The sequence below is a fragment of the Equus asinus genome, chromosome 12 (assembly GCF_041296235.1).
Source record: "Equus asinus isolate D_3611 breed Donkey chromosome 12, EquAss-T2T_v2, whole genome shotgun sequence".
In the NCBI taxonomy this organism is placed as follows: Eukaryota; Metazoa; Chordata; class Mammalia; order Perissodactyla; family Equidae; genus Equus; species Equus asinus.
The window spans coordinates 55,135,708-55,148,307 of NC_091801.1; the positions used below are offsets into that span (position 1 = coordinate 55,135,708).

At 34.0% G+C, this 12,600-nt stretch overlaps 1 protein-coding gene across 1 annotated transcript in view; it reads right to left on the minus strand.

The window, feature by feature from the left end:
- Positions 1 to 413: 413 nt before the first annotated feature.
- EIF3E (eukaryotic translation initiation factor 3 subunit E) overlaps positions 414 to 12,600 on the minus strand; it is a 48,675-nt gene continuing 36,488 nt past the window's right edge. Inside the window, exons 11-13 of the mRNA XM_070481483.1 lie at positions 2,089 to 2,191; positions 1,653 to 1,787; positions 414 to 599 (exon numbers count right to left, since the gene is read on the minus strand). Of these exons, the coding sequence (XP_070337584.1) occupies positions 561 to 599; positions 1,653 to 1,787; positions 2,089 to 2,191 (277 nt within the window). The 3' untranslated portion in view covers positions 414 to 560. The remainder of the gene's footprint in view (positions 600 to 1,652; positions 1,788 to 2,088; positions 2,192 to 12,600) is intronic.

Below are 12,600 nucleotides of genomic sequence, written 5' to 3' on the forward strand. Positions count from 1 at the left end.
ATGTAGAATTCCATTGCTATAACATTCTCATAATGACACAATTAGAGAGATGGAGAACAGATTAGTGGTTGCCAGGAGTTAGAGCTTATGAGTGTAGTGTGTGATTTCAAAGGGGTAGCATGAGGGAGATCTTCATGATGATGATAGTTCTGTATCTTGATTGCAGTGATGGTTACACAAATCTATACATGCGATAAAACAGCACAGAGCTATTCACACAAATTGTACCAATGTCAATATTCTGGTTTTGGTATTGTATTATAGTAACATACGATGAAAAAATTGGGGGAAACTACATTTAGGCTACATGGGACTTCTCTGTACTATTTTTGCAATTTCTTGTAAATCTATTATAATTCCAAAATAAAAAGTTAAAAAAACACACATTTGTATACACAAGGAAATTTACAAGATAAAATGAAACACAGCCAATTTTATTCAAATTATCCAAAATTTATACTCAATATGTTAATTGTTTCTAAAATGTATGTCACCCTTTACATAATGGTTTTATTATTTCATCTTTTTTTATAACTTTTTCATCTTTTCTTTACAGTTCTTCAGTAGAAGCCGGAGTCCTGAGTTGCCCAGTTAGGAGCCTAAAACATACAAAGAGAAATTGAGAGGGTGAAAAGAAAGTACTTTCTGAAAAGCTAACTTAGTAAAAGGTGATACTAGCATTTCCTTTTAGCACTACTCCTGCCAAACTATTCACTAGGATTTTAACAACCTCTGAAATTACTATACGTCAGATGTCCCACTCAGAACAAAATAAATACATCAAAATACCATCTGATACAGTTTTTGACGAATTATCAAGTATAAAAATGAAAATATCACCAATATTATGACAAATCAATACAAATTGATTATATAAAAGTTATTTTTTAGGCTCAGTTATTCTAAACTCAGTTGGAATAGGCATGGACAATAATTTCCTAATTCTTCCTTCTCTTTTAAAACTGAAGAACTATTCTAAGGACACAAACCTGTCGCTGAAACTTTAATCAAATGAGCTCCCTGAATGTTCCACAACAGCTACCGAAAAACTTCATACCCTACAGTTACACATAATCTTAATGGCTACAGAGCATTAAAGGTGGTTTGAGATTCCAAAATTACAAGGCCATTCAAGTTCCTCTAATATCTGCTATGTGGGATCTCTACCAAAAAGGGGAATATATTTTTTGACATAAACACAAATATTAGATGAAATAAAATTTTATAAGTTCAACACTGGTATAAAATTAACATTTTTACAGAAATATTTCTTTAGATTTAAAAGGGACACAAATTTCAAGCACTTGAAAGAGGTCCACACGTTTAAGTTATCATCTGCCAGTATCAAAATGATGTGTTGAAAACCCTGAAGAAATGAGTCAATGAAGTCATACATAAAGAGTAAAAAAGAAAAGAAAAATAGTTACAATCAACTAGCAACACAATTCTTTTCAGTTTCTTTAACTAATGTATATAACACAGCTAAGAAACATTCTTTTCAGTTTAGTAATTTCTTAAACAAAATGTTCTTACCCCTAACAAAATCAGATACAACCCAATCTTTATTACTAGGTTCTCAAATGAAGTCCACGTAACAATTGTGTTTCATTATTGCTAAATCCCAGAAAGAGTACAAAATGTGTGGTTCTTACCTCAGACCTACTGTTCTGGTTAAGTTTCTTCTCAATATTCATGGCCAACATCTGGCTTCTAAATGAAAGGCTTTTGGTCTTTTCAATCACTTGCTGATAGGGTGATACTGCATTGTTACCCATAACCACATGACCCTAAAATGAGACAGAATGAAATTGATCCTGTAATGTTAATGATCAGGTTTCCCAGGTAAATCATGAGCATGACATCACAACACTACATGACTTGCACATATTTTTATGCACTGAAGAGAGATGATAATGTTCATCCAGCAACAAAAAAATAGGAGGTTGCTGTTGCCTCCAAAGAACTGTACATTAAAACAAAACAAAACATTCTTAATAGAATAAAATGACCTCATGAAAAATTTCCAAAATAGTATAAAATAAATAGCAACTGATATCTAGTATGTAGCATAGCTAACACAATACTCACTAATTTAGAATCAATCTTGGCATCCAGTCTTGCATTTCTAATCAAATTTACAATCCACCTTTCAGCTTCTTCTGGAGTCATGTTCAGTTTGTCTGCCAACATGCTAATGAAAAAAGCAAAAATGATATCAACTGAGTATAAAAACGGTTTTATGTACATAGTCTTTGACTCACACTCTGCATAGAGACTTATAGGTATTTATGGGTCACTTTCTCTTAAATACTATGACTCTTAATAACTGCATTGTTCACGTTTGTGCTATTATCTTGTATTGTGCATGACCTATCCCATTTCATCAACCAGATTATAAGATCCTTGAGAGAAGGGCACCAAATTCTGCATTTACAGAAATCCTTCCAGTTTCTAGAAAAGCATCTTAACACTTAGCAGATGCTCCACTAGTAATGATCTAAGAAAGAAAAATGTTTTATGACATATGATTATACAGATTAAACTTACTACAAGGAGCATCAGTAATAAACATAATATAATGAAAAACAAAACTAAAACTCAGGTCTGCTGTCTATGTTTGTGTTATAAACTGAGGGCACTCCCTGAAAGTGTTCACTGTATAACCTAAATGGCCACTGGATTTAAAAGAGACAGACAGACAGACACACACACACACACAAACACAGAGAACACAAAAGAGAAAGAAAGAGAAAGCAGGGAGGGAGGAAGGGAGATGACAGAGACCAAGACCCTGACCTAAAGTTTTTGACATCAATCTGCATTTTATTTTTCCAATTTATGATCAGGTTGAAAAAGAGGTCATTGCAGGGCTTAATTTATCAGGACTAACACAAGCACCAGCCTTGGCAGTAGGTAAATCAGTCAGTCAGCTGATGGAGGAGTATCTACATAATGCATGTATAGTATTTAAGAAAATATATACACATACGCATAAATGGTTGTTTAAACACAAACATTAACTGTCTGCCTTTCACCTGCCTTCACTGAATATAGTACAGCCTTCTAATGTTATCACTGGTTTGAGGAAAGAACTAGAATACCAATAACAAAATAATTCCTTAGAATATTAAGCACTAAAATTCCTCGTCTGATAGGATTTCCAATTTTAAAATATAAATATTCAAGGCACTGGCAATCAAATAATTACATAATTCCAGAGCTACCTTTATGGGAATAATATAATCTGTCCTACCACTATCTTACACGTTTATTGCCAAAGAATTTTTTATTTTGAGTAACATTCTGTTAACTAAGTTAGGATATCTTTAAAACAAAATTATTACAAACTAAATTACAAAGTAAATCTATGAAGATATAATCATTTAAAATTTGTTCTTAAAATACGCTTTTAGTTAACAACATCATGACGGTGAGCATGAACCAACCCAACCACAAAACTCCCTGGTTTATGTGTCAAAATCTTGTTCTCTGTGCTTTTACGATCACTTTTGCTATAAGCATACATTCTCAGCAAACATAAAGAACAAATAATCCATGACTATTACTTCAATCTCATGGACAGATTTCATTTTATCCTCTTTATCACTGTTCTCTAAATTTCATTTTATTTAAGCTACTAAAAATAGGGAAGTATGTCATTTTACTTAAATAAGCAGACATTTATTGACTAGGAAAAATTTCTGAAGCTGGTGTTTCTTGTGGCTTCCCACTAAACTTTTTTCTTGCTGTCATTTGACTTATTTTGGAGATGTGTAAATTTCATTCTCGTTTACACTGCTAAAGTAATAAGCAAATGTCTGATACTTTTACCTGAAGCTGCTATTCTAAAGGTAAAGAAGAGACTTTCCAAAGTTTACTCATTATTTTATCCACTCCTATAGCAATTTATCTTTTGTATGCCTCCTGCATCCCCCAAAATCCAACTGTTTAGTGAGGTCAAGGCCACTTTACTCTGAAAAGCATTAATGAAACCATTTGTACTAAATATCTTAAACTCCAATCTTCAAGATCTCTGTATTGGGCCGGCCCGGTGGCGCAGCGGTTAAGTGCGCTCATTCCGCTTCAGCAGCTCGGCGTTCGCCGGTTCGGATCCCAGGTGCGGACACGGCATCGCTTGGGAAGTCATGCTGTGGAGGCATCCCACATATAAAGTAGAGGAAGATGGGCATGGAGGTTAGCTCAGGGCCAGTCTTCCTCAGCAAAAAGAGGAGGATTGGCAGCAGTTAGCTCAGAGCTAATCTTCCTCAAAAAAAAAGATCTCTATATTCTGCTTTAAAAAGCAGAAACATTATTCCCAGTAAGCTACTATGTGCAGTAGGTATTATAAAGATTTTTTTATTAATTATAATATAAAACCTATTTATGAAGGTTCTCTAAGTAACGAAAGTTACAATGAAACATGCAGTCTTGAAGCTTAGGTTATCAGATTCTTCTTCTTCCTGCTCATACCCAATTGAGAAGTCCTATTAATAATCTCTTTAACCATTGCCTCTTATCTAAGTTCCTTACTAATCTAGTCTCATCTTGAAAGTCTCTCCTGAACCAGCCATACTAAACCTCTCTATTCCTTAAATACGTCACGTCTTTAACCACTTCAGGGCCTTTGGACTTGCCATGCCTTCTACTTAAAAGGCTCATCCAACTTTTTCTTCACTTAGCTATCCATTACATGGGTCTCAGCTAAAACAGCGCCCTCATAAGCCTTTCAGGACACCCTCTCCAACTGTGACATATCTGTTTGATGTTTGTTTCATAGCCCCCTACTTTTTTTCATAGCATTCATAACAGCTGTAGTTGTTTTGTTGAATATCTGCTTTCCAGACAATCTGTGTATGTAACCCAAGAGCACGAACCATAGATTTCTTATTCACTGCCATATATCCAGCAATTATCACAATGCCCAGTACAGAGGAGGCAATTAGTAAAGGTACATTCCTCCCCTAGTCACTACCCCCAGTAGGGCTCCATGACTATTTCCTAGTAGTCTAATTAATCTACCTCTCAAGTCTCTCCTTAGTCTATTTTACATAGTTACCAGGTTAGTCCTAAAACCCAACTAACAAGTTTATTCACAAACTCCTTTCAAACCTTTAATAGAGTCCTTCTACCAAAACAATAAAATTCAAACTTCTAAGTTTCCCATTCATGGTTCTCTACAATTTAGCTACAATCTAATTTTCCAACCTCCCATTAATCTCCCTCATGAATACCATGTGCCAGCCAAACCAAACCTCTTCCTTCCTTGCCACTCATTCAACAAAACATGAACTGTGTTGCATGCTGGTGACAAAAATACAGTCTGTTCCCCAACTTTATAAAGTTTAAGCCAAGGGACTGGGGACTAGGGGAAAATCATCTAATCCCCAAAATATATAAATTATTATTAAGTGTAATGATGAAAAAGTGGAAGGAGCTATGTGAGATGCAAAGAATTTACCAGTTCTAGTCTAGAGGTTTGGGAACAGTTTATCTAAGGAAATATTTAAGGTCAGATTTTAGGATAAAAGAAAGTTAGTTCTATTCTGTATAAAACTCTATCTAGACTTCTCCAACCCTCCTTTTTCTTTATATCCACATTCTAAATCTCAAGTTCTAACATGGCTGGGGCAATCTGGCAACATGCATGAAGAACCATAAATGCCTGCATGCTGTGACCCATAATCTCACTTTGGGGATTTACTGTTTTGCGTTGTGCCTGTTGATCCTTTACTTTATTAAATCAAGTCAAAGAAAAACTTAGAATAAGGTCCAAGAAGTATTAGTAAATTATTGACGGCATCTCAAGTTATCTAGGGTACCAATCACTAGGAGAGTGAATTAAAGAATGTGGCAATAGTCCAGTTTCTTTTAAGTAACAAGAAAATAGACAGTAAAAGAAATGAAAAGATTAATAGAAATTCTCACAGTCTATAATTCTCTTACATTCTAGTGATTTTATGCAAAACACCAAAGATTTCAAAATGAAAATAGAGTATTCTATTAAATCTTAAAAAACAAAAAGGTGCCTCAAGCTATCCTACACCATCTTGTGTTATTTAGATAAATTTAGTTTATCAAAAAACAAAAAGACAACATTAAAATGCAAAATGTCTGAGAAAAAATAATTCAATCTAGGTTTTAAAAACAAAAATAATTTCCAGATTATTTAGATTACAGTAAAAATTCCAACCTCGTCTGTAGGCAGCTTAAAGTACATATTTAAATATTTTGTATAAATATGTTATACACATCTTTAAATTGACTAGCTCTCCTGTTCAAGTGACATAATAACATAATATTGAATATGCTAAATAAGAAATACATATGGAACCAAAAAGGGCCTCAAATACCCAAAGTAATCTTGAGAAAGAAGAACAAAGCAGGAGGCATCATGCTTCCTGATTTCAAATTATACTACAAAGCTAAAGTCATCAAAACAGTATGGTACTGGCATAAATTATAACAGACAAATAGATCAACGGAACAGAATAAAGCGCCCAGAAATAAACCCACTCATATATGGTCAATTAATTTACAACAAAGGAGCCAAAAATATACAAGGGAAAAATGACACTCTCTTCAATAAATTGTGTTGGGAAAACTAGACAGGCACATGCAAGAGAATGAAACTGAATCCCTATCTTACACCATACACAAAAATTAACTCAAAATGGATTAAAGATTTGCATGTACTACCTGAAACCATAAAGAAGAAAACACAGGCGGTAAGCTCCTTGATAGCAGTTCTTGACCAATGAACTTTTTGGATCTGATACCAAAAGCAAAGGCAGCAAAAGCTAAAATAAGTAAGTGGGACTACATCAAACTAAAAAGCTTCTGCACAGCAAAGGAAACCCTCAACAAAAAGAAAAGCCCACCAAGAAAATGAGAGAAAGTATTGAAAACCATATAGTTAAGGGGTTAAATACTCAAATATACAGTCATGCTCCACATAATGTTTTAGTCAACAAGGGACCGAATATAAAACAGTGGTCCCATAAGATTAGTACAATATAGTTTAGGTACGTAGTAGGCTATACCTAGGTTTGTGTAAGTATACTCTACAATGTTCACACAACAATAAAATTGCCTAATGACACATTTCTCAGAATGCATTCCCATCATTAAGCAATACGTGACTGTAGACATTTTTCCAAAGATATACAAATGACCAACAGGTACTTGAAAAGATGTTCAACATCAGGGAACTGCAAATCAAAACTACAATGAGATAGCCCCTCTCAACTGTTAGAACTGCTATTACCAAAAAAGACAAGAAATAACAAATGTTGGCAAGGATATGGAGAAAAGGGAACACTTCTGCAACTGTTGTTGGAAATGTAAACTGGTGCAGCCATTATGGAAAACAGTATGGAGGTTCCTCAAACAATTAAAAATAGAATGCCCATGACTCACCAATTTCACTTATGGGTATTTATCTGAAGGAAATGAAAACACTAACTTGAAAAGAAATATGCACACCTATGTTCATTTCAGCATTATTTACAATAGCTAAGACATGGAAGCAACCTAAGTGTCCATGAATGGATGAATGGATAAGGAAAATGCGGTATAAATATACACAGTGGAGTATTATTCAGTCACAAAAAAGAAAGAAATCTTGCTTTTCGTGACAATATGGATGAACTTTGATGCCATTATGCTAAGTGAAATAAACCAGACAGACAAAGGCAAATACCATATGATTTCACTTATATGTGCAACCCGAAACAACCCCAAAACCAAAAACAAAGCTCACAGATACAGAGAACAGATGGGTGGTTGTCAGAGGCAGATGGGGGTGGATGACATGGGTAAAGGGGTTCAGAAGTTACAAACTTCCAGTTATAAAATAAATAAATCAAAGGAAGTAATGTATAGCATGGTGACTACAGTTAATTAACACTGTATGTATATTTGAAAGTTGCCAAGAGCGTAAATCTTAAAAGTTCTCATCACAAGAAAAAGAAGTCTCTAACTATGTGTGATAATGGATGTTAAGTAGATTTATTGTGGTGACCATTTCACAATATATACAAATAATGAATCATTTTGTTATACTCCTGAAACTAATATAATGTTATTTGTCAATTACATCTCAAATAAAAAAGAAAATGAACAGAACTATCATTAATATCCTTAGAAAAATTAAAAACTATTGTGATACTGCATCCAAAAATAAGAATACAATGCTATAAAGAAAAAATATTCTGAGAAAAAGGAGTGAGAGAAGGTTCTTGGAAATTAAAGACATGACATCAAAGATTTATTTTACTTAATCTACAGAGCATAAAAGATGATGTTGAGAAAATCTCCCAGTGTAGAGTACAAGGAGATGGAAAATAGGAGATAACACCTTGAGGGTAATATGCTAAACAAAATAGGTCAGAGGGAGAAAGTCAAATACCATATGATTTTTACTCATAATCAGAAGATAAAAACAACAACAACGACACACATAGATATAGAGATTAGACTGGTGGTTACCAGAGGCAAAGAGGGTAGGGGATAGGGAGAAAGAAGTAAAAGGGCACATGTGTATGCTGACATGGTACTTAGTCTTTGGGTGGTGAACATGATGTAGTCTACACAGAAATTGAAATATAATGATGTACACCTGAAATTTATACAATGTTATAAATCTATGTTACCTCAATTTAAAAAAAAAGAAAATATGAGAGAAAAGATAAGAAAATTAGAAGTATAGGTCCAGGAAATCTAATACCCAAACAAAGAAGCTCCAAAAGAAATAAGCAGTAAACATAAAAGACAGTAAATCATTAAAGAGACAATTCAAGAAAATTTTCCAGAACTGGAAAATAAGAGTTTCCAAATTAAAAGGGTCCAGTATGAAGAATTAAAATAAACCTATACTAAGGCATATCATTGTGAAATTACAGAGCAATGGGGACAAAGAAAAAAAAATCCTCCAAATTTCGAGAGAGGAAAACAAAAGACCCATATAAAAGTGATAAAAATGGCTTCTGACTTCTCCAAAGGAAGCTAGAAAGCAACAGAACAATATTTTCAAAATTCTGGAGTAAAGTAGTTTTCCACCTAGAGTACCATGCCTACCAATACCATTATTCAAGTATGAGTAAAAGACATTTTTAGACATGAAAAAAATTTACCTCCAAAGCACTCTTTCTTATGAAGTTACTGAAGGATATACTTTACCAAAATGATAGTAAACCAAGAAAAATGAAGACAAAGTCTAGGAAATTAGAGCTCTATCACAGGAGAAAGGCTAAAGGAATCCCCAGGACAAATGACAAAGGGAGACAAATATGCACCAGGCACAGAGAGCAACCAGTCCTGATTTTTTTCAGGAAGATAAAACTGATAATAAAAAATCTTGAGAAGAGATTTATAAACTGGCAAAGAGTCTGAAGTGGAATTAACGATAAAGACATTAAGAAAAACAACTAAGCAAATGGGGGAAAAAGTAGCAATTATTAACTCCAGGGAAAACAAAAACTGAATACTTACACACATTACAAATCAACTTTATTTCAAACAATTTGGTGCTGGTTCAGGAATCAACAAACAATTTTAACAGATTAAAGAGTTCAGAAAAAGTCCCCTATAAAACTCAGAATTTTAAATGTGATATAGGTGGCATTTCAAATCGGTGGGGCAAAGGAGTTTTTCAATAAATCATGTTGGCTAGCCATTCAGGGAAAAAAAGGTAGATGTCTTCCTTACTCTCTACTCCCAGGTAAATTGTAGATGGGTTTACATAGAAGAAATAAAGAAGGAGAAGAAATAAACCACAAAGGTTCTAGAGGAAAACATAGGTAAATAGCACATAAACCTACTGTGAGAAAGAACTTTCAAATGAAATACAAAATCCAGTACCATAAAGCAAAAGATTAATAACTTTACAGAAAAAATGTAAATCATTCCTTCAGGGTGAAAAAAGAGAAATAAGTAGAATCCTAAGTGGTATTTCAAAAGACATAGTAAAAATGAGTATTTCACCCTCAGTTCAATGTCATTAATTAAATGTGTTCTTGCCTCTAGCATAAAACCAGATACTTTTCTGTTTCTGGGCAGTAATTAAGACCAGTGGTCCCACTTAATAAGATACATAAATTTAAATCTAGAGAACCAATTAGGGTTTCACCAACTCTAGGGTGATTTTCTATCAGGTTTTCAATCACTAATCTTTCAGATAGTCTCCCTTTTCTGAACCTTCCCAGAGCCCACACCCTGACATATCTTAACAAATAAGGATATGGAGTCCAGCATTTCACATGCTTATTAACTATTTCTTTAAGTAACCCAGCTTTCCAAATTTTATTTGATAAGCACAATTTATCTCAAATACTATTGACTTAAGCATTAAACTATGGGAACCTCTGGCCTGCTTTTCACTAAAGACTGTGGCCAACTATTTAGCATATCCAAAGTACTCCAGTCTTTTATAAGGGTTATGCTATGCTACGACAACTAATTAAAGAATAAGTATTAAGTGTGAACTGTTTAACTGTAGGATTAGGAGGAAACAGGAGAAAGAAAACAGGAGGAAATTGAGAAATGCTAAATGTTGTGTGTGACAGAAAATTCTCAGTGGATCTTCCAACATCTCATTAGTCAAAAATAAGAGTATACTACTCCATAGTTAACACAAAAATGAAATGATAATGGCTTTTGAAACTATTTTATTTCCATCTAGAAACACACCTTTCTATTTCTAATGTCAGGGAGCATAATTATGAATATAAATTGTTATGTGGTAATAACAACTTTCAGAAAAATATTAAGATCTAAAATGTTACTTAATAAAATAAGCAAAATAGAATGACTTCATAACTTAAAGAAACGCAAAAATAGTCGGCAAATACCTTCTTTTGTGAAAAGCCAAAATGAACCCCCATAGGAAAATTATATTAATGTATGCTCCAACATGTTTATCACACAAATTCAAAATATTACTTCCATACTTTGTTTTTATCTGCAATTGAAAACTGGTCCAAGAATTATTCTAGAACAGCTTTTAAATTTCAGACACACACCATATCTGATAAACTATTCAGCTACACTAAATTAAATCCCACCACAGTAATCTTTTTTGACAGATGTTGCATACTTTATGGTAAACAGATTTGTAACTTATCCTACAAATCTATAGGGTTGTATATAGACTGATAAAAACATTCTTAATATGCATTTTTATAAAGATATGACTACCACATGTGCTTACAGCCGTTTAGTCAAGAAACCTATCAACAGAGAATGTTCCAAATCACAAATGGAAAGAGTCATTTAATAAACAACCATGGCTTTTATAATACTATTCTATTCAGCATTTGAAATGTGTCCCTTTGGAGAAAGAAAGGAAGCCAAAGACAAATCCTTCCTCTTCTCCCCCCCAAACAGATCAAATATCAAAAGACTGGATTAATTAGAGCCAGAGATAGGCCAGCACAAATTAGTAAATAGAATAATCTGTCATAAGTAGTATACAGTGGAAGAGTCCACTTTGGAGGTTAAAGATATTCCACTTAGAGAGTTATCAAGGTTCACTGAACCTTCAATATAAATTACTTCTCTGATTTTCCAATATTCAAATTAGGTCCATGTCATTCTATTTACTCTGTATTTTCTTCAAAACATCTATAATATTTGCAATTTTGTCTTTATTTAATATCTGTTTCTTCCTCTGGATTCTAAGCTATAAGGGTGTGCTCCCTACTTTCTACCCAGTGCCTGACCATAACTCATTCACATTTGTAATATTCTTTTCTTTAACAACTGTACTAGTCATACTGCTATTAACTAATTATATCATAATCATGACATAGTGCATTTATCCTCTTTAGAAAGTTGAACCCTATTTTTTGTTTAAAGTTTTTGCACATTCTTGAAATGACAAACCTACAAAACTGGAGAATAGACGATTGGCTGTCAGGGGTTAAGAAGAGGTGGGAGGGGTGGGTCCCGAGGCCGAGTGGTTAAGTTCCCTGCTCCGCTTCCGGGGCCCAGGGTTTCACCACTTCAGATCCTGGGCGCAGACATGGCACCACTCATTAGGCCACCTTGAGGTGGCGTCCCACATACACAATTACAAGGACCCACAACTAAAAAAAAAATCTACAACTACGTACTTGGGGGATTTGGGGACAAAAGAAAAAGAAGAGGTGGGAGCAAAGTGGGTATGGCTACAAAAGAGCAACTGGAGTGATCTTCATGGTGACAGAAATGTTCTGTATCTGAATGTATCAATGTCAATATGCTGGTTGTGATATTTTATTATGGTATGCAAGATGTTACCATTGGGGGAAACTCGGTAGAGGACACAAGGGATCTCATCATTAATTTTTACAACTGCATGTAAATATATAATCACCTCAAAATAAAAAGTTTAATTTAAAAGAAGAGGTTTCAACATCAGAATTACTTAGAGGAGCTTTAAAAAAATACAGATGCCAATATCTCCCCTCAGAGAATATTTTAGGTTTTTAGCGGTTGGGCTCAGTTATCCACTATTTTTATTTCTTTTTAAAGTTTCCCACTTGATTCTAATGCAGTTAAGACTATAAATCACTAACTTAGAGCAATGATTCTCTAAGGCTGACTGCAAAACAATCACCTGGG